General features: G+C 47.3%; 1 protein-coding gene across 2 annotated transcripts in view; it reads right to left on the bottom strand.

Annotated features, from left to right (window-relative positions):
- The window catches only part of DPF3 (double PHD fingers 3), a 250,550-nt gene that overhangs the window by 151,524 nt on the left and 76,924 nt on the right, over positions 1-22,102 (bottom strand). Inside the window, exon 1 of one of the 2 annotated variants that reach the window (XM_024737919.1) lies at positions 2,929-2,960. The exons of the other annotated variant lie outside the window; for it this stretch is intronic. Within the exon in view, the coding sequence (XP_024593687.1) occupies positions 2,929-2,960 (32 nt within the window). Of the gene's footprint in view, positions 1-2,928; positions 2,961-22,102 lie in introns of those variants that run through there. 2 annotated transcript variants of the gene reach the window in all.

Below are 22,102 nucleotides of genomic sequence, written 5' to 3'. Positions count from 1 at the left end.
TTACACTGTTCCTCAAGCTGCCCTTGAAAGAAAACCAAGTTTAGTGTTTGCTATGGACTGAATTGCATCCCCCCCACACCCATGAAATTCACGTGTTGAAGCCCTGACCCCACAATGGATGGTATTTGGAGACGGGACCTTTGGGAGGTAATTAGGTCATGAGAGTAGAGCACCCAAGATGGGATTATCGCTTTCTCTCTCCCTCTCCCTCCCTCTCTGTCTCTGTCTCTCTCTTTCTCTCTCTCTCTCTCTGCCATGTGAGGACATAGCAAGAAGGCAATTACCTGTGACCCAAGAAGAGTGCCCTTACCAGACCTCACCTAGACCATGCTGCCACACTGATCTCAGACACCCCAGCCACCAGAATTGTGAGAAATAAATGTCCGTTGTTTAAGCCACCCAGTCCATGGTTATTTTGTTATAGCAGCCCCAGCTAAGACAGGGTTTCTTATATAAAATAGGAAGGGAGATAGAGGATTTTAAGAGAGAGATTCAATCCCCTTCCTCCTCATTCTGTCCTCTTCCAACAAAAACAACAATAATAATACTATTAACAATGGCAATTTTAACTCAACTCAATGTTTAATACTTGTCTTCCCTACTAGACTACAAACTCCATGAGGGCGGGGACCACATCCTCAGGGCCACTGCACACAGCCATTCAGATTTTACACTAAACCACACCAGGCACACCGTTCATATAAACTCCAGTGTGAATCGTACTGGAGCAGTGTAACCCAGCAGCCCTGCACACCTGGCTTTTCCAGTGGTTCACCTCCAGCATCTAGCAGAGAGCCCAGCACACTGTAAGTGTCCGAGAATTCTTTGTTGAATTGCTTTCAACAACTCATATACCACTCACTTATGGTAGGAGTTTCAATCAGAGCAGTAAAGCATATGGTGCATGCATGGTCTTCTGAGTTTTTTGCACATATAGGGTGGTGATTTAGATTACATGACTGTCTACTTGCAACTTTAAAAAAAATATTAGAAGAACGTTTGCAGGCACTTCCACTTAGTCCTCAGCACCCGGCCCCTGTTACTGCAGCAGTGTCCTGACTGCAATCGCTATAGCTCTCCTCCTACCCAGCTGACAGAAAGAAGTCTCCCTCGAACCCAGTTTTCAATCTTGCATTCCTCAGTACAGAAGCCAGGATGGCTCCCAAGAGTGCCAAATTCTTCTACTGAGCTGTTCAGGCCCTTGGAGAGTCTTGGTATTGAGGTAGAACAGAGACTTGGAATCAGGCAGATGAGTCCAGCTCCACTGCTTACTGGCTACACGAACCTGGGGCAAGTTACTTACTCTCCTTGAGCCTAAATTCTCCTTCCCACAATACGGGTACATAGCTCCTACTTCAGCTCCAAGATAATTAAATGAGAACCTCTGACTCACAGAGGTAAATGCCTGTCATCAGTGGTGATTCCTCTCTCCTTCCTTCAAAGAGCAGTGTTTTCTGCCACTTTTATCACTTGACCCTCTGTCTGAGCAGGCTAATGCCCTCCATGTGACACACATACACACAACAGTATCTTTGAGGTTGTCAGGTACCCACACAAACCTCCAACCCAAGACATTAGGCAGCAGGGTGGTGAGGCCAACCTCAGGCAGCAAGGAGAGCAGAGTAGATGCTGCACGGTGATCTCAGGAGTCTAAAGCCTGCCCCAGGTGCAGAAACCGCATCTGGCTTGTTTGCTGCTCTATCCCCAAGCCCAGCAGAGCTTGCTGTGTTGGGTTGATGATGAAGGACTGAGTGGATGAATGAATGAATCCTTATCTGACCTTCCTGCGTATATGAAGCAGACAGGCCTTCCCTGGACCCCAACAAAATACTTTACTCAGACCCCCCCCCCACCCCGAGTCTGGAATTCTTCTTGCCTCCTGGCCTTGGCCTGGTTGACCTTACCCTGTTCAAGGGCTGGCTGAAGTCCCACCTCTTCCAGGAAGCTTCCCCAGTTATTCCTGCCAATGGTTCTTGCTCTCTGCCTCTCTGAGCTCCCTAATTGTCTCACTCATGTTTGGCCAGTCTCTACCACCGTCCTTCTCTCTCCCCACGCAACTGGATTATAAACATCTTGAAGACAGGGACTACGAGTTATATACTTCTGTGCTACCCCACCAAGCACAGTGCTGAGAATGGAGAAGCATGTGATAAATACAGATTGCTTGTTTGAAATGTCACGCCATCCTTAGCAAACTCATGGAAGCTTCACAGTTGAGGGACGCTGAGGACCTTCTTTCTCCAGATGACAGTGAAGTGAGCCTGAAGTTACGTGGCTTCTCCAGAGCACAGGGTTAGGCATCTGAAAACAGATATCCTATAAGTTCAAATTCTACTGAATTCTCTTCATCATCTTAAAAAGGGTCGCTTCAGCTCTTGAGATTGTATTTCTCCATCTACAGTACTCACACCAAGATGCAGAACCAACATTCCTCTTCTGTGAACTCTGTAAGAAGCTCACTGAATATTGTGCTGTGCTGTCATCAGATCACCCCAGGAAGACTTGCTCCTCTTCTGCTGATGTAGGAAACACCCCTTCTGTGTTTATCAAGAATGCCGTCACCCCACCTTCCAGAAGAGGGATCTAGGGCAGAGGTTCTCAAACTTTGGTTTGTATCAGCATCAATGCGGGCAGGAGGGTGGGGTGGCATTGTGCAATTCTGATGCTGGAGATGTGCCTGTGATCCAGACATCTGGATTTTTGACAGATTCCCCCGGTGATTCTGAGAAATATGAGACTCACTAATTGAAGGACAGTTCCCCCAAACTCCAGAGCAAGGGCAAGAACAAGAGAACCCTGTGACGCTCTTCAGCCATGTTGTAACAGCAGAGCAGGAAAGCCTGGTTCACTGACTTTAACTCAGCTTGTTTCGTTCCTGTGGGAAATGTTTTTCAGGCAGCAGACATGGATTAACCTGGCAGCACTCACCTGCAGCAGACGAGTCCCACAGAAGTCCGCATCTCTCACAAAACATCCACAAGGCCTGGTCAAGACAACCGTACGGAGATCCTGACTTCCTTAGGGCGGTCACTCTGGAGGCGACTCTGACCTTCCTAACATCACAGGAAAGGCACCTGGGGAACGAGGGTATCGCCTTGCAAAAGCCAAGTCAAACGAAGAATTTGAACCCTAAAACTCCCATCGTGACTTGAAATGCCGCTCAGTCTGACGTTCAGGCCCGCTGGACCCAACAAATCCCTTTTCCGGCATCTGCTCTGGTGAAGATTTTTCAGGGACTTATTATGCAAAGCTGCCTAAGCAAGACGGAATTTATACTGAGAACCTGGCCATGATTCCTGAGCTGCCACTGGGCGTTCTGATGACATACGCAACTTGGGGTTGAAGTCAAGGGGCAGCCAAGGACAGGAGACTAGAGGTAGGAGAAAAGCAGTGTGACTCCTTCCAGTAAATGAAGCATACCTAGAAAGAAAATACACACCCACCACAGAAACTTCATTGATTAAGTATTTTTAGTTTCCCTGGTTCATAGACTAAGTCCTTTCTGAAATCCCAGCTATGTGCTGGACACCAGTATGCTGTCCCCCGAGGGTGATGGCCAGGAGAAGCAGCCCATGGATTAGAGACAAACACATCCTTAGACCCCATCTTTGCTTCTGGAAAATGAGAGCCTCAGTGCTGCCCTCCCCAGTAAAGGGAATATTGGTCTGGCATTTAAAACACAGCCACAAAGAACACATCCTCTGTAGTCAATTCTCGATGCAGCAGTCCAAGGGATCTTTTTAAAATGGAAATCAGATCACCACATTCTCCTCCTTAAATCCCTCCAATGGCTTTCACTGCACTTAGAATATAATTTGAACTCCTTCCCGTGGCTACAGGCCCCCAGACTATCTGGCTGTGCCCACTTTTCCTACTTCATCTTGTCTCCTACCCCCCTTCCCTACTGGACTCCATCCTCACTGCACTTCTTTCTGTCTCTCTAATAAACTAAAATCATCTCATCTCAGGATTTTACACATGCTATTCCCTGTTCCTGGTATACATTTCTCCCAGATCTTCTCATGGCTGGCTTCTATTCAAAGAAGTCTTTTTTCACTCACTGAATCTAGGGTAGCCCAACCTATTCCACTCCTGCTCTAGCCTTTACTATCTCATATCCTATTTTGTTTTTTCCATACTATTTACCGCTCTAAAAAAGTCTCTGGGGCTTCCCTGGTGGCTCAGTGGTTGGGAATCCTCCTGCCGATGCGGTGGATGCGGGTTCGAGCCCTGGTCCGGGAGGATCCCACATGCCGCAGAGCAATGAAGCCCGTGCTCCACAACTGCTGAGCCTGCGCTCTGGAGCCCGCGAGCCACAACTACTGAAGCCCGCGTGCCTGGAGCCTGTGCTCCACACAAGAGAGGCCACCGTGATGAGAGGCCCATGCGCCGCGGCGAGGGGTGGACCCTGCTCGCCGCAACTAGAGAGGGCATGCACGCAGCAGGGAAGACCCAATGCAGCCAAAATAAATAAATTAAAAAAAAATAAAAATATAAAAAAGTCTCTGCTTTCTCTTGGCCTGCTGATCACCTCTACGTAACAAAATTGTGAACTCTGGGCGAGAAGGACCTTTATCTTCCTGATAACTGCATCCCCTACACCTAACACAGGATTTGGCACATAGGAAATGCTAGTCAGATAACGCTGAACAAATAAATGAAAGATCCAGGCCAACCTGCAGCAGAGAGTTTGGAGGGTATGGAAGCCCAGCCTTGCAGAGGGCAAGAAGCTCAGTGCTCAGGAGAGGACTGTGCCCCCAGCACAGGCAGTGAAAATCACACCTCCACCTTCTCACTTCCGATCCTCTCACACACCCGTGACAGTGGGTGAGGGACCAAGTCTACTGTCCATACCCAAATCCTGCTCAGGACCCCACAACGCCACCTATACACCCCAAAGCCTGGAGAGAAGTGGGACCAAGTGGATAAATGCTGCCATTCATGGTATCAGCCACTCCTTTCTACGCCCAAAAAGGACTTTCCAGGACTGATACTGGCACCATAAACTAGTGGTGGCCAGAAGTGGTCCCCAGAGAAACTTACTCCAATTCCCTGAAAGGGCCTCTCTCTGAATTAACGTCCTCTGTGTGTACGTTCTCAGAGAGCTGATCCACATGTCCTCTTCCAGAGCCCCAAGCCCACCGGTAGTGGCAGAGGCAGGAGCAGCGTGCGGGTGGGGAAGCACTGCTTGATGGGAAATCAATGGGAACTTGAAGGTCATCTGGAGGGCGCTGTCTCCCCATCATGCACCTGCTGGGATGGGATTTGTGGTCCTGACCTCGCTTGGAGACCTCTGCCCTCCTGTCAGAGTTGGTTAAAATCAGCCTGCTGAAGCAAACACCCTGCAGACCAAATGATCTCTGGGCCGTCCTTCGAAGGGACATCAAGCCAAACAAAGAAGCACTGAGTCTCATCTAACCTGCCACAAGGTTGAGAGTCACCCCAATTTCTCTTGGCAGCCCCCTGGGAAAACTGTCCCAGGCCTGCTGCTTTTAGAGGCACATACTTGTAAACCTTTTAATAAAGACAGAACAAAGCCAGGCTAACCGAGAGGCTGGTCATGTCTCCAAATTTAAATTCTCTGGTGGAAAAGGTAGAACTGTCTTGAAAACTCAAGACCAAAACTGAAAGGTGAGTGCACTCTAGAAATACCTAAATCTGCCCTCATAACCTCTACATCCCAGGATAATGACAAAGGATACAAAACCTCCACACTGCTTAAAGGAGGTGTATTTTTCTTCCCATCCCAACAACTATTAGGAAACATGACTGGATTTAGAACCTGATTCTCCTTTCCTCATGGACCTATTTTCCCAAGTCCCCTTCCTTCCTTCCATCTTTCCTTCCTACCTCCCTCCCTCCCTCCCTCCCTCCCTTCCTTCCTTCCTACTTTCCACCTCATCAAGAGTCAGTTAACATACAGAACAGGAGAAAAGCATTCAGCCCACATCTCCAACCCAAAAGGTGAAGATGAGTCTGGTATAAAAATGAGGACGAGACACCCTCAACATATTTATAGAAGGATGACAAGATGATAATGATCATAAAAATAACAGTGGCAAGGTTTCCATTTGTTGGGCACTTACTATGTGTGCCAGGCACTGTTCTCAGCACTTTATATGTATAATCTCATTTCATCCTCACAACAACCCCATCCTTCTATTTCCCCCCATTTCACAGATTAGGAAACTGAGACTCAGAGTTTTAAGCGATGTGCCTAGGGTTTTAAGCGGCATTGTGAAGACAGAAGCCCAGGCAATTTCAGTCCTGCTCTCGGCTGCTACACTATCAACCTCCCACAGGGACACCACCGCCCTTTCACGGTGAGTTGAGCCTCCAGAACTGGAATGACTTGGACAATACGTCTTTTTTTGGAGGCACCTGGTTTCTCTAAGAGCATCACCAATTTGCTGGGTAATCTTAGCTACTTCTTTTTTGGGCCTCAGTTTCCCAAACTGCCAAACAGTCCAGAGGTAAACTTTCCAATCACAGAGTCATCCTCAGTAACTCAAGAAGTAGGTTGGTTATGGGGCTGCCTGAGAAGATACCATCAGAGAAATACAAAATGTCATGGTGTAGTTTAGAAACCACAGCCATCTGGAAGGTGCACAAGTGGTGACGGACTCTGAGAGGCCCTGTGGGTCTGAACATCTACTGAAGGGAGGGAAAGAAAGATGCCAGGTTATCATAAACTAGGGTCAGAGTTAAGAACCCCAGAGCGTTAGAGACCATCTGGTCTGATGCCTTTGTTGTACTGCAAGGAAAACCAACAACCAGAAAGATGAGGTGACTTCCTCCAGTCTCACAGGGGCAGGGCTGAGAGTCAGTCCTCAGCCTCCAGGCTGCCAGTTCAGGGACTTCTCCACTGTTTACAGTAGGGGTCCGCAAACTGCAGTCCCTGGGCCAAATCTAGCCCACCGTGAATTTCTATAAATAAAGTGTAATTGGAAGACTGTCACACCCATTCATTTATGTACTGACTGTGGCCACTTTCATGCTATTGTGGTAGAACTGAGTGGTTCCAATGGAGATCGCACGGCCTGCAAAGCCTGAAATATTTACCTTCTGAATCTTTACAGAAAAAGTTTGCCAACTCCTGGTTTACAGTATAAGCCTTGAATAATGAAAAGACTCCACCTTTGGGATGAAAGAAAATAGAATGGGAGGCCAAAGAGTCTTAAGCAGATAGTTTTACAATTATCCCAGCTGGGTACAACTTAATAAAAACCCATAAATACAGTTAATAATAAGGAAAACAAGCACTAGCTCACCCTACCTATTTAATAATTATCATTAACCACAGCAAGTAAAACTCATCACTGAAATTTTTTTTCTAGCCTCCCTTGAAAGCCCTTTTGCACTTAGGAAATACTCTCGGCCAATGGGCAAAATGATACTTCATACAATTGCACAGACCTCATTTCCTCCTGATGAGTTAAAGACTGTTGCTGAGGCAGTGGGGGAATTGAGAGCAGTGCCCCTCCCTGGGGTGCCCTCTGTCAAAGAGGAGGTGTTAAAACCCACTTGTCCCCCTCACTCTGAATAAAACCGTCAGGAACAACCACGCACAGCAGAGACTCTCATTTATGCTTCCTCTGCCCCTGGTGCTTCCCTGCCTCTCTCATCCATCTCTCTCTTCCCCAGAAAGCGATCAGAATCAGCATAAGGCTGAGAGAAGCATCCCAGCCCTTGGCTAAACTTTTGATGAGGATGGTCCATCCCATGGAACAGAGGGATGGTGCTTGGCCCCTGACGGGCTGAGGTGGGAATCAAGGCTGGACCTCCGTTCTAGGTCAGAGTTGGAACTTAATCACTGCGGGTAGGCAAGTCTCTCAGCCTCTCTGGGCCCTGGGCTCCCACCTCTCAAATGGAGAGAATCATCCTCACATATTCCAAATGATGGAATATGGACAGAGCCCAATTAAGGGACAAGGCAGGTCAGCCAGGCAGCACCCTGGGTCCAATCTCTAAGTCATAGTAAAACCCCACCAGGAATGTGGAAAGTTGCAGAGGCTTATATTTACCAGCACTATCTCAGGCAGAGAACTTCAAGAAGTAGGACCCGGTCTTTGTGGAACAGTCTCGGTTCACATCGAGGTCCTGGCATAACTGCTAATAACTTCTGCTTTCCCTCTCAGAAGTGCCTCTGCTTGGCTGATAAATGATCAGGTCACCCTACTGATAAGCTGTTTAGAGTCAGAGAACGGTGAGATTCCCCTCACCCGGAACATGGTCAGTGATAGCAGTAAATGGGCTTCTAAGGAAGACATGTCCAGTTCGGTCAAGAATTGGGGTGCAGGTCACGGGCCAGAACTGAATTGTTTGGGACGAGAAAGGAGAGGTTGCCTCCAGTGACCCGGCTTCTCTGGTGGCCCCTCAGCCAGCCCTTTGCCTCTTCTTATATTTGTTAAATAAATATTTAGAGAATATCAGCCCTGGAGAGAAGAGGGGGCTTCAGAAAGTACTGTAAGAGCAGCGATGTACCAACAGGTACTTACCACCTGCCTGCACTGCTCAGTACCTGATCTACAATCCCCAGGACCAGGTCCAGTCCAGGCCCTTCACTGAGCCCAACCCTGACTCGTTCTGGGGACCTGGACCCAAGTGAAGCTCAGAGCCTCCTTTTCTTCTTAGAAACTCCTTCCCACAGGGGCTGCACCTCATCTACCAATCCTGCTCAACCACAGGGATGCACGTGGCCGTGCTGTGTTCTGGGAACTCCGTCATTAAGCGAGCTGAGAGGCAAGCGAAAAGAAAGGAAGGAACAGAAGAGCCAACTTGAGCCAGAGGCTGACGTCTGTGGGGGAAGAGGGACGGGCAGGGCAGCCGATTAGAGAAAAGGTAACAGAGGAGGAAGAGGAAGGGGAGGAGGAGGCCGGGGACAGGAGTCAATATAGCAGAGAGGGAGCAGCCTGGAGCACCTGCCTGCCCCACAGTCATTAATATCTCTTCTGAGGACAGGTTATCTGGGGAATTTATGCTCTCTAATAATTACCTTGCAGAGGCTTCCACTTATCTTACCAGAAGAATCTGCCAGTTGCCAGACAACACAGGGTTCTGGTTAATTCCACCCACCCTGCCCTCCACCTCTACCCAGCCCTCCCAGCTCCCCAGCTCCAGTCCTCTGACCTCTAACCTTTCCTCGCCTCTCTGGCCTGAGGGAAGTTGAGGGTAAGAAGAGTCTCAATAACTTCCAGCAGATTTAAAGGCTCACTGGAGCTGACCGAGGAGGTTGGGGGGCTGTCCCGTGTTGACAGACATGAGAGATAAGTTGAGGCCGGGCCAGGGGATGCAGTAAAGGGCTACACAGGCAAAGCAGAAGCAATGTTTTGGGGCAGACTGATTTAACTATTTTTGTCTTCAGCTGACTAATGCCAGCAGATCTGGTTAGCGTTAATTTTTTTTTTGTCTTCACATCCCTCCTCAAAGCCTTCTGTCCCCACCCGCAGCGCTCCGATGATGGCTCCCTCCAGTAATGGTCTGGCCGTTTATGCAGTAACCATCATATGCTGCCTTGGGGGGCCGGGGTCTCTATAAACACATGTCCCAGCCCCAACTGGGAGCTCCTGAGAGCAGGCCTTGGTTCAAGTCCCCTTGTGCCAGCATCTGCTCCTGAGTCTCAGCAGTACCACTGACCGGGCCACACACTCTTCTAAGCGCTTTAGAAATAGCGATACGGACTTCCCTGGTGACGCAGTGGTTAAAAATCCACCCAATGCAGGGGACACAGGTTCGAGCCCTGGTCCGGGAAGAGCCCACATGCCGCGGAGCAACTAAGCCCATGCGCCACAACTCCTGAAGCCCGCGCACCTAGAGCCCATGGTCTGCAACAAGAGAAGCCACGGCAATGAGAAGGCCGCACACCGCAAAGAAGAGTAGCCCCCGCTCGCCGCAACTAGAGAAAGCCTGCGCACTGCAACAAAGACCCAATACAGCCAAAAATTAAAATTAAGTAATTAATTAATTTAAAAATAATAATAAGTGAAAAACACAGATGAAATCAAATTTAATAAAAAATATTTTCACACACACACACACACACCAGCTCTGTCACCACACAGCCCAAAATAGTCCACGCTTTGGTCCTGGCTCCTGGGCTCCTGGAGAACCCAGCTCGGCACAGCCTCCTGACCTCAGTCCACATGACTGCTGGCCTGCTCGTTCCCCAGAGTAACAAAGCACTCCCAGGGCCTGGCAGCAGTGACACCTGCTCCTGCAGACCATTCCACCCCCACAAGCTCGGGTGTCGCCGTGGCCCTGCCTGATGTGTCCTGACAGGACAAGGTCCAATTAGCGGAAGCCATTTCCAGCGACCCAGCGTGAGATGGGGCCCAAACCTCCAGAGCCGTCCTGAATCTCCTCTCCCCCAGTCCCTCCAAATCTGAAACCATTGACGTGACATCTCTAGGTGAATGGCTCCCACAGCATTTTGTAGACTGTTTGGAAAACAGCCAGACAGAAAATGTCCTTTAAAAATATATATTGAAACACACAAAACTCGTTCTAAATCTGTGTACTGCTGTAATTTGAATACTCTCACTCTAATTAAAAACACTCCTTGCCCTTCCCCTTAAACACCAACAGTTTAATCTCCCCTAAAGATAGGAGAATGGCAAACATGATTAGACCCAATTAATATACAGAGAAACTGAGAACAAAAGAAGGAAAATCAATAGAATTGCCTTGCTCTGACCAGTGTTGCAAATGAAGTCATAAGTTGAGGGAGATTTGGAGAGGAAGGAAACCAAAACTGTCAGACAGCAGTCATGAGGCAATTTAATGAAGGAGCATCGTCCCATATGAACTGGCTGAGCAAAGAAGACCACTATGGCTGACAAGGCATTCCTGGGGATGGTAGGAGGGGCAGAGGCAGCTGGGGTCACTTGCCTTCTATTCATTATCTGCCATGAGGTTCATCAGTGGTAAACTCTCTCTCACAAAAGCAAGACATAAAAGAAAGCAAAAGGGAGGACATATCCACACAAGCTGGCAATCTATTAGGGACATGGTAATTTCTAAGCAGGCAAAGGCCATGTGGGCTCCCCCGACAGCTTCACACTAAGTTTAAATCCATCAACACTCTCCTCCCTTCTCTCTTCCATATTCCGGGAGGAAGAAAGGAAATTAATAAGCCTACACCCAACTCCCACCCTAGTTGGGCCCTTTGGAGCATCCAAAGATGGGGTGAGAGAAGCCCCAGGAAAAGGGAGACCTTGAGAGATCACCATCCCCACCTCCTGCTTGGTGCCTGGAGCTCTGTTGGAGAGAAGACACCAGCAAACTCAACAAGAATTTAGTTGGGCCCGCCCACAAGTCCAGGCACAAGATGCTAAGTGAGATAGCCAGCTCCATGTTATCTTTGCACCAGCAGGAGTAAATTCCTCTCTGTCCAGCTGGGTTTCCTAGCAGCCCCTCAGTCTACCCTGCCACTCCTGGATCGGGGTTCACAAAGCTGCTCCTGGCCTATCTGAGTGACAGCCATTCATTCATTGAGCCAGTAAGAGTGTCAGGAAAGCCGACTCCATGCATGCCACACCACTGAGAGGCAGCAAAGCATTTCAGTGAAGGGCTGGGCACTGGCCTTAGGAGGACAGGTTTGATTCCTGGTTCCTCATGTATCCATTGTTTGACTTGTTGACCTGAGCTTCACTTTCGTCATCTGTAAAATGGGGATAATAGGACCGTCTTCGTAGATCACTGAGAACAGATGACATAACCTCACTGCGAGCAATGAGTAAATATTAGCTATTGTTACTATGAGTTGGGGTCTCACTTCCACTCGCTGCTACCATCAGTGGCAGAAAAGACAGCTGGCGTCACCCTCAGACAGGACTGTCTGTTCCACTAGGCTCTCTGTCCACCAGGATGAAGAGCAGCAGAATGTATTAAAAAATAAAACAGCTCAATGCCACTGGCTCAGATAGCACCTCCACCACCAGTCAGCTGTCTAGCCAATAGGATCAGTGCTCAGAAGCTCAACCGTGAGTGTGCGGTTGATTCAGTACAAACCATCCGCACCAGCAGGAACCTAACTCATAGCACAGATCTTCCCAGTGGTGGGGTCAAGGGCTTCTACCCCCTTTGCTTAAAGGGCACTTGGTCACAAAAGAGGAAAAGGCCTTCACAGGTTGGAACTTTGGAATATTCAACAGGACGTGAAAAGGTGATACAGTGGTTTCCTATTGCTGCTGGATGTAACAAATGATGACAACTTAGTGCCATAAGAAAACAGAAATTTATATCTGACAGTTCTGGAGGTCAGAAGTCTGAAATGAGTCCTAGAGGGTTAAAATTGAGGTGTAGTCAGGGCTGTGCTCCCTCTGGAGGCTCTAGGGGAGAATCTGTTTCCTTGCCCTTTGCCCCTTCTAGGGGCCGCCCGCATTCCTTGGTCTGTGGCCCCTCCCTCCACTGCACCACTTTGATTTCTGCTTCCCCTGTCACATCACCATCTCTGACTCTGGTCCTCCTGCTTTCCTCTACAAGGACCCCTGTGACTGCGTCGGGACCACCCACATAATCCAGGATAACCTCCCCATCTCGAAGTCCTTAATTTAATCACATCCGCAAAGTCCCTTTCCCCATATTCACAGGTCCCAGGGGTTAGAGTGTGAACATCTTTGAGGGGCCCCTAGTCTGTCTGCCAAAGGTGGGTTCTGCTGCAAAGGGCACTGGAGAACTGTTATAGCAACAGTGAGACTGTGAAGAGTAAGGTTCCTCCCTAAACTCAAGAATACTGAAGGTACACACCTGAAGCTTATACACTATTGTACATCAACTATAGTTTAATTTTAAAATAAATAATAAAAATTAAAAGAATATTGAAGATGTCCTACTTTGAGGAAAAAAATCTAATTAAAGTGGAAGGCACATGGTGCCTAAGGGCACAGGCTTTGGACACCCAGCCCTGGCTCCATTACTTAGTGTCTGTGTCAGCTTCTGTTTCTCCAACTAGAAGTATGTACTAACTTACCACTTATATCATAAGGAATAAAGAATGAAACACACCCTTCTCTTTACGCTGGGTTCACAATAAATGCTTAGTGAATGGCAATCAATGAGCTACCTACTGGTCCCATTGGTCAGTTACTCTGCTCTTATCAGCCCAGTCACTAAATAAACCAGTTTGACATGAACTACTTGACTGTCAGCAAATACCAGCAGGCCCTGTCAGGCCCTAGGAAGCAGAAGGGCCACTCAGCCCAATGCAGACTGACCCTGTGAGGCCAGAGGGGCCCCAGCAGAGACACCCAAAGACCTAAATTCATGCTCAGAATTTCCTAGTCGGCACATAGTCCAGAAACAGGGATCTCAGTTTACTTTCTGCAGAAAGAAGACGAGTGTGAGGCCCAATTACTCTTCTCTTCCACAAACTCATACTCCATTCCCCTGTGTGTCTTTTTCTCTTACAGATAATGGCGTATTATTTTAGTTTGTATTGTGATCAATTCGGGCTGCAGGTTACAGTCAACAGTTCCCGTTATGAATCTTTCTACCTTCCCATTTTGTAGATGGGCAAACTGAGGCCGGGACCCAAAGAAAAAGGACTTTATCTTACAACAACATCGTGAGTCACTTGATTCCTTCACTAAAGTATCTCAAGTGAGGTTAAAAAGAGTTTTAGAATTTGAATCTCAGATCTCCTGCTAAATTAGCTGCGTGACTTCAGGAAAACTGGATAACTTATCTGAGCATCCCTTTCTTCTTCTGTAAAGGAGATAGGAAAATTTGCCTTTTACATGGTTGAATGGTTAAATATCACACAAAACCCTTAGCATGTCAGATTTATGGAGCCCTTACCATGTTTTAGACACCTTGAGAGGCATTGTGCCTATTAATTCATTTAATCCTTACAACAACTCTGTGAGGTAGGTTTTGCTTATTATTATTATTGTTTCTGTTTTCCTAGAAAGTAGACCTCTTTGGGGCAAGGATATTCTTTACATCTTCAGCCCCTAATTCAAATACGCTGTGAGTGCTAAATGTAATCTATAAATACTGTTGCTGATAAAAAAGAACTGAGAGGTCAGTTGAGTCTAGAATCATCCCCAGAAGGTTTTATGAAGGTAGAATCTGAAAGGTAGGTAGAATTAGAGAAAAGCAAAAAGGAGAGAGGGTAGGTCTTCCCAACAGGGTAAGGTGAGAAGCAAGGCATGTAGGGGATAGGACTAAGCACAGCACCTGGATCGGACACTAAGTAAAACTGCCTTCCTGCAGCTGCAGCGTCTGCTAGGATACACTCATTGACTTGCCTTGGCCAGTAGAATACAATGGAAGCTAGGCTGTGCCAGTTCCAAGCCCAGGCCTCAGGAGGCCTTGCAAGCTTCCACCCTGCTCTCCTGGAAGCCTGCCTAGTTGCTTGGCATGTGAGGAAGAGTGGGCTAGTCTGTGGGAGGGTGAATATAGATGTGGAGCAGAGAGAAGCCATCCTGGCTGAGGCTCTTCTAGTCCAGCCAGCCCATAACCTACTCAGCAGCTGACCAGAAACACACACATAAGTGAGCCCAGCCAAGATCAGAAGAACCACCCAGCGGAGCCCAGATCAAGCTGTTGACCCACAGAATAGTAAGCAAAATAAATGGTTGCTCTTTGAAGACACTAAGCCTTGGGGCATTTTGGTAAGAAGCAAAACTAATAGGAACCAGTGTCTCTTTCATCTTTATGTCCTCAATAGCCAATACAAGGCCTGGCATATAACAGTTACACAGTAACTGCTTCATGAATAAAGTATTGAATCAATAAAACTGTGAACTAATGAATGACATGCTGGAAAGCTGAAACTATGTCAGATCGCATAATTCTATTGAGATACCTTGGTTTAAGGAATATTCTCAAATTGGGTTATAAGATACCTAATAAGAAGACCCACTTCCTTTCTTCTTCTCAGTCAACATTCTTTTTCACCAAGTTTAGTCAAGTGAAAAAGAAAGTTTCACCTGAAGTTATAATGTAGGGTACGGTGACTAAAAAACTAGACTAGTTGTTTAGAGATTTGAGTTCTAGACTCAACTTTTCCAATAACTGCAAGACTTTACTAATTCTCTTAATTACCATTTCTACCTCTGTAAGATAGATATTAAAAGGAAAATGACCCTCCCCTGTCATCCCCTCACTGAGTTGTTGTAGCAAATGAGATAGAGTGTGAAGGCTCTTGGGTGCTTTTCGCCATCAATAATTCTACTTCTTACTAAGCAGAGTTTTACTTATTGACGGTTTCAAGTGCTTTTATAAATATATCCTTCTATAAGCTCCATTTACCCTTTCTCTATCTTTCTTCCCACATTTTGCTCTCTGGTAGCCATCTTTTCAACAACCACAAAAACAAGGTAGGAAACAGTTAAAATTATCCTTGATGGTGAGGGGAAAACTGTTGCTCAATCCTAGAGGTGGTATTTCTGGCACTGAGGATTCCATGTGACTAAGGTCAAACCTGACACCTGCCTGATTTACTGTCCGGGATCAAAGTCCCAATAGAGAACTCTGGGTCCCCACTAGGCCACACCAGGGGCTGCCAGCTGCTGAGGATACAGCCTGGTCCCACTCCTCTTCCAGCAGCTTCTGCCCAGGGTGGAAAGTCAAAGTCTCCAAATTCCAAGTAAGGCTCTTCCAACAGCCTCAGTTCCTGCCTTGGGCCCAGTCATGGGATCAGTGTAGCCGAGTTCCAAGCCCAGGTCAGGCACTGTTGAAACGAGTCTTGGCGACTCCTCCTACAATGGCAGGACCAGGTTGGAAGTTCACAGAGTTCTCTGAGCACTTTGTGACCCTCTTGGTTTACTGCCCTCTCCCAAACTGCAAAACCTTTGAAAGCCATAGTTCTGGGGTGAGCATCAGATTTCCTTAGACCCAAGCATCTCGGAGCATAGAGGGCAGATAGTCTGTGCCCACTCAGCCCTGTGCTACACTCATCCTGTGCCGGATGAGGGCGGGACAGAGGTCAGGAGTGGTCGCCACTCAAACCAGGCGGGTAGGGCTGAAAGAGTAGGCAGCTCTGGTCCTGCTCGGTGTCCTCGGTCTCGCTCACAGACACAGTGCATCAACCCATCCCCCCTGCGCTGGGCATGGGTTATCTGTCTGCCAAGCTGCCATTCCACCTCCTTCCAGTAACAACACTTCCGATTTCCTCTAGGGAACCAGCTTTCCCCACCATCAGCTGAGTAAAATCAACCCCACTTCATCCCTCAACTTTAGAGAGAGGCTTGTGACCCAGCCCTGGCCAGTGAGAAAACCACCTCCCCAGGCCTTAGTGATTGCTTCAAAGATGAATGAACATGTGGTCCAGGGCAGGCAAATTTGGGCCAGACTTGGAATTGCTGTGAGAAAGAGGCACTTACTTTCTCTCGGTATGGAAAAGCTAACACACTGTATATCCGAAGCTGCTGGGAGACCCCCATGAAGCAGACCGCTCTGCAGAGGAGATGTAGAGAAAAGAAGAACTGAGAGGGGAGGTGGAGGGAATCCAGATGACCTAGGTGAGCCCCTAGATCCAGGCCCAAACGAAGCAGATGCGCTACCGAACTTTTAGTTTCATGAGCCCCTACATTTCTCTTCGTGCTTAAGCAGTTCGAGTTGAGTTTCTTGCCATTTGCAACCTTTAAAAGCCGTGACTGATGCATATTCCAGAGTCTGGTTTTACCAAGACACTCTAGACAAGGCTGAAGAAGAGGCCAGGGGCCCCATCCAAACAGCTCTAGGCCACTCCAACCCAAATGCTTTTGAGATAAAGATGGTTCACTTTGGCCATCAGGTGCCACACATCAAACCTGAGAGGTCAGAGCCAGAGAATGTTATATACGGCAGCTCAGTAAACTGCACTCTCCAGCTCACCACAGTCCCCACCACTCCCTATTGTATTTAACAAGCCCATTTTCCTCATTTACTTTACCTGCCTTGTCTCCTTAAATGGATGGACGGATGGATGGATGGATGGATGTATAGATCAGTTAATCAACCAATGGATGGATGGTAGATGGGCAGACAAGCAAACTAAGCCTACCTACAAATAGGCATGAGACAAAGAATAATACCCTCAGGCTACTGCATTCAGGGATCACTTGATAATATGGGACAGGAAATAACCACATGCTTAATTCCATGTGGCTTTCATCTTTGGAACACTAGGGGACAAGACTCTCTGGGTAGCGTTCACCCCCGCAGTTATTCTCCTCCCTCCCAAGCCAGGGCGGTTAACATAATCCCACCAATACTGCGGCACAAGAAGGAACCATTCCTGGCATTCACAGGCAGCTACATCACATGAAAAACTGGCCCTAGGCAGTGGCCTCTCGTCAATCCTCAGCATCTACTCAGATATGGGCAGCAGCCGCACAAACAGAAAGAATTACTAAGGATGCGGGCCCTGTGCTTTGGTGTCTGGACTTGGAGTCATCGCAGGCAGATGTCCACAAATGGATCTGTGAGGCTCGGGCCTTGAAGCAAAGATATGAGGAGTCCAGGGTGGCTATGGAGGGACACTAAGTGGCTCAAAGAACTGAGAAAAAACAAACAAACAGAGAGATAGCAGCTAGAGAGATAAGGCTCAGAGCAAGGACAAGGCCTGTTCCTCTGCCCCCTGGCTGAAGGCATCACCATGACCTCAGGGAGGTAACTGGTGATTCACACAGAACCACACTGTGAACCATTCATTGTGGTTGTGTATGCTCACAGGCAATCACTTAGGAAACCATATACCATTCACTCCACTATGAACCACAGTCCCCCTTTCATTGTCTTTGTGAAGTCATCACAAAGTTCTGAGCAAAAGAATCTTTCCAGGGATTACTGCGGGCTGATCCCATAACCAGGTAGGTTCAGCTGTCTCTTTGCTTGGGATATGGACAGACCAGGAAAGCAGCACCCATACTCAACGCACCTGGACAAGGCACAGTTGTGCTGGGTAAGCCACCACAAAGGTGAGTCACAAACACAAAATGTGAGGCTCTGCATTTCATCTCTCCTTACAGCCAGGAAATGACTGCTTACAAGAGTGGGAGAAAATAGAGCTACACACATAACTAGTCCAAGGACATAAAAGAAGGGTAGCTGCTGGGGGGTAAGAAGTACTAGTTTCCTTGGGAATAACCCTTGATGGTGTATACCATCCCTGCCAGGCATCCACCTTCAGGATGACTCAGTCCCAGAGCCCAGGAATCACAAGCATCGAATGAGCCATGTAAAATAAATTGCCACAGAGGAGCAAAGGGAATGGCACCAACAAATGGCAGGATGTGGGTACCAGTCAGCAAATGTGCCATTGCCTGTGGCTAACAGGAACAGCTGGTGTGCAGGACTGTCATTGGCCCCCTGGGACACTATGAAACAGACGAGGCACACGGTCTCTGCCCTCAGTATGCTTGTATTTGAGAGAGGCTACAAGACCAGTGAGTATACAGTCACGGTAAAACACATACAACCTGGGAGTCAGGAGACCTGGATCTCACCCCGCTCTGTTGCTTTGGGTGTTTGAAGTTCGTCACTAAGTTTTCTGGGCTTCAGTTTCCTCATCCGTAAAGCGAGACCCCTCACAGCTGGTCAGTTCTGAGTGTTTCTGGTTCTCAGATTGGCTGATCTCCAAGGACTTGCCCAGTGTTCATACATTATGCTTTTGAGAGTCATGTAGAAATCAAAGTTCAGGGTTAACTTCCGGGATTGGGCGCAAAGGTGCTGAGCCCCCAACCCCTCGCATCAGCACACACCTCAAGGCACAGGCCCCCAAGCAGCCCCAGGCCTGAGACACAATTTTGATTGTCCCTGAGCACATGGACTTTCAGCCCTGGGTGTTTGTTTTAATTCATCAGGAGGAAAGAATTTGGATTCTTTTTAAAATATACACAAAGGGAATATATTTGTTTATTTTACGGAATGCATTTTCAGATACAACTGGGTGAGAAGCAAGGCTAAAGACCACTCTTTTCTCTTGGCTCATGAGAGTACAATTCCTCCGTGGCGATTTCTCCAAATGGCAGAGATTTTCAGTCTCCTGTCTTCTGATCTGTCTCGTTCGCTACCCTGCTCATGGGGAACTGTCACATCATCCTTCGGGACCTCGGCACTCCAATAACTACCTCTTGCCACCGTCAGCCTTGTGGGGATGCAGGGTACCTGCCCACTGCCCACCTTTCTACCCACCCTGCCCTGGAAGGTCACCAGATAAAATAAGGATTCCCAGTTAAATTTGAGTGTTAGATAAAGAACATAAATTTTTAGTATAACATTTGCCTTTCCAGGTGGCAAGACTGAGGCAGGTTCCTTCTGAGGATAGAAAAGATCTTCTCTCCTTCTAAGCGTGTTTACAGAATCTCAGCCCAGTGGCCCTCAAGTTGCCTGGCTTCAGTGAAGCCTGCCTTTGCTTCTTTAAGGGTGAACTGTGAAGGCCATGGCCTCTGAGGTTCATGGTAACATAGGTAGTCATCCCATTCAGATGCCAGTGGTGGTTGGTCAAAAAAAAAAACTGCTTATGGCTAGAATCCAAAACATTTCTACACATAACTACCAGCCTCAGTGCAGAAGAGTCTGGTGAGAGGGGGAGGTGGGAGAGAAGGAGAAATGTGAGACAGGTATTACCCTAAAAATCTCCAAGGGAGATCTCAGTCTAAGAGATCTCACTACCCTTAATAAAAAAAAAAAGAAAGAAAGAAAGAAAGGTGTTGCCTGGCAATAGCTGACACATGGGCCATGAAGATCTGGTCCTAATTTCTAGCTTCAAGAGACAAGGCCAGCATGTCCCCCAACCCTGGATTCCACAAGGGTTGAGTGGGCCTAACAACACCTGCAAATCTTTCACCTGAGCACCTGGAGTGGAAGCTCCATGAGGGCAGGATTGGTGCCCTTTTCTTCTCATCACTATATACCCACCGTCTAGTCCAGGACCTAGCCTCATGGCAAACACTTGGTAAGCTTATGTTGAATGAGTGGATGAATGCCCAGTTATCCAATATGTCCCAGAAAGTAACATGAGCTTTGTAGCGCAAGGGCTCTGAACAACTCAGATGTCCAGTGAAAGGGGTTGGCCTGGATGATGTCTGAGGTCATCTGCAATACCACGAGCCCTTGAGCCATCAGACTCAGGAAAATAACTTCACTGAAACATTTTTTTTTTATTTTAAAAATCATTTTATTACTTTCTTAAAAATTAAATATGTAAGAGGAAGGTAAAATAACCATTTCACTCTAACTAAAATATGATTAATTACAAATATTTTAAGTAAAAGCAATGTGATTAAACATGATGTTTTTTTCCTTGAAACAATCCAAAGATCAGTTCTAAATTCAGTTTATTTCAATACTTGATTCTAAGGGTGCTATGAGCTGAATTAGGTCCAAATTCATATGCTGACGTCCTAACCCCTAGTCCCTCAGAATGCAACTGTATTTGGAGATGGCACTGAAACAATTTTAAACACTTCCTTCAACACCCCTGCTCAGCGTCTCTAGCTGAAGTCCTCAAACTAGGCCCAGTGATAACCCCAGGAGGGAAGAGTATAAAGAAGCCAAAAATGGGAACTTGGTGAAGAAAATAAGGGATGAACAACTGGGGGAATAGGGCACAGGTGGCTAGGGATCCAAAGAATGGCATAAGAAAAATAATTCAAGATGCAGCATGGCTGTCCAGGACATACACACTCACACAAGCACAAAGATCATGGTTGTCCAGGACATACACACTCACACAAGCACAAAGATCCTCCTTCTAGATCCACACTGCATACCCCCCCAGCCCCATCCTATCACTCTATGACAGTGCTTTCTTTGTGAAACAGAACAATAGTTACATTATGCCAACCTATAATTATCCTAGGAGAAGCGATAGTAAAGTCAAGACATTGCGTGAACACTGGGATACTGGAGACCATCCCACAAGAACAACAACAAAACAACAGCAATCCACAAAATCCCTAATTCAAATAAAGACTGAAAACTGCCCACGCTGGTACCCTTTCACATTTATCTGAGGGCAGGATTTTTTTTTCCACGTAATTATCTAAGTACAAGGACTTCTTTCATTGGAATTGATAAAGAGTATTGGGGGAAGGAGTGGGGAGGTTGGTTTTTTTTTTTTTTTTTTCAATAACGAGGCAAAATGTAGAGGAAGCAGTCAGGGGGTGGGTGGGGCATGAGAAAACACCAAGGATAAGGGATGACACAAAGGTAGTTGAACCTGCCTCTACTCGGTGAATCCATTCCACTTTAATAAAGAGATGCCATTTCACTACTCCAATGAAACTAGTTTCCAGGGACTTTGGTATAAAATACACAGAACCCTGGATGGTGTCATGGAAAAGACAGCGACCAAAAAAATATCAGAATATTGAATTCTCACCTCTCTGCAATAACTAGTTCTTTCCTTGGTTTATTCAAGAAACAGGTGTTCCATTTCTGCCCCACGCAAGGCATCGAGCTAGCAACTGAGGGAAACAACAAAGAAGTAATCACTCTCCTCTCTTGAGCCTTAGTTTCCTACTATTGCCAAGTGAGAGTCCCTACCAGCCCTAGCCACACACACACACACACACACACACACACACACACACACACACACATGCATGCTTCTAAGTTCCTGGTGCAGCCCCAGCCCCGCATGGGACCGGCCTCCATAGGCTGTCACGGAGGAAGGAGAAAGTCTGCTGCTTCTAAAGCTGAGATGAAGCCTGAACTCTGAGCAAAGGAGTAGGAACAGCATGCCATGGACACGCAGGGTCATCTTGGTGTGTCCTGGTAACAGCAAGCGTGTGGGAAAGAGGGCTGTCTCTAGTTTCTAAGGAAAAGGTGTCTCTTCTCTCCAAAAGGGCCCATCCTCCTGAAGGGTGGCCTCTGTGTTCTGCCTCTCCTGGACTCCAGGCCGGGCACCCTCCCGCTCAGGCCTCCACACTTCTCAGCCTCCTTTCCTCTCACCTGCACCACACACTAACACAGGGGCTGCACGATTATTCTTTTAAATCGTCAAAGGCCCTTCTAGCAATGATCCAACCTCATTTCTACATTTACTGAGAAGCTCCTCAAATATACAATATTCTCATCTGTCCATTCTGCTGAGCTCTTCACCATCCTTCCTCAGAACTACTTTTTCATAGTCATTAATTTCCTCCTTTTTTTTTTTTTTTTTTTCATT

This window comes from Neophocaena asiaeorientalis, unplaced genomic scaffold (genome assembly GCF_003031525.2).
Source record: "Neophocaena asiaeorientalis asiaeorientalis breed wild unplaced genomic scaffold, Neophocaena_asiaeorientalis_V1.1 scaffold49, whole genome shotgun sequence".
Lineage (NCBI taxonomy): Eukaryota > Metazoa > Chordata > Mammalia > Artiodactyla > Phocoenidae > Neophocaena > Neophocaena asiaeorientalis.
The sequence above is the reverse complement of the archived record's forward strand: the minus strand, read 5'-3'. Positions and strand labels throughout refer to the sequence as shown.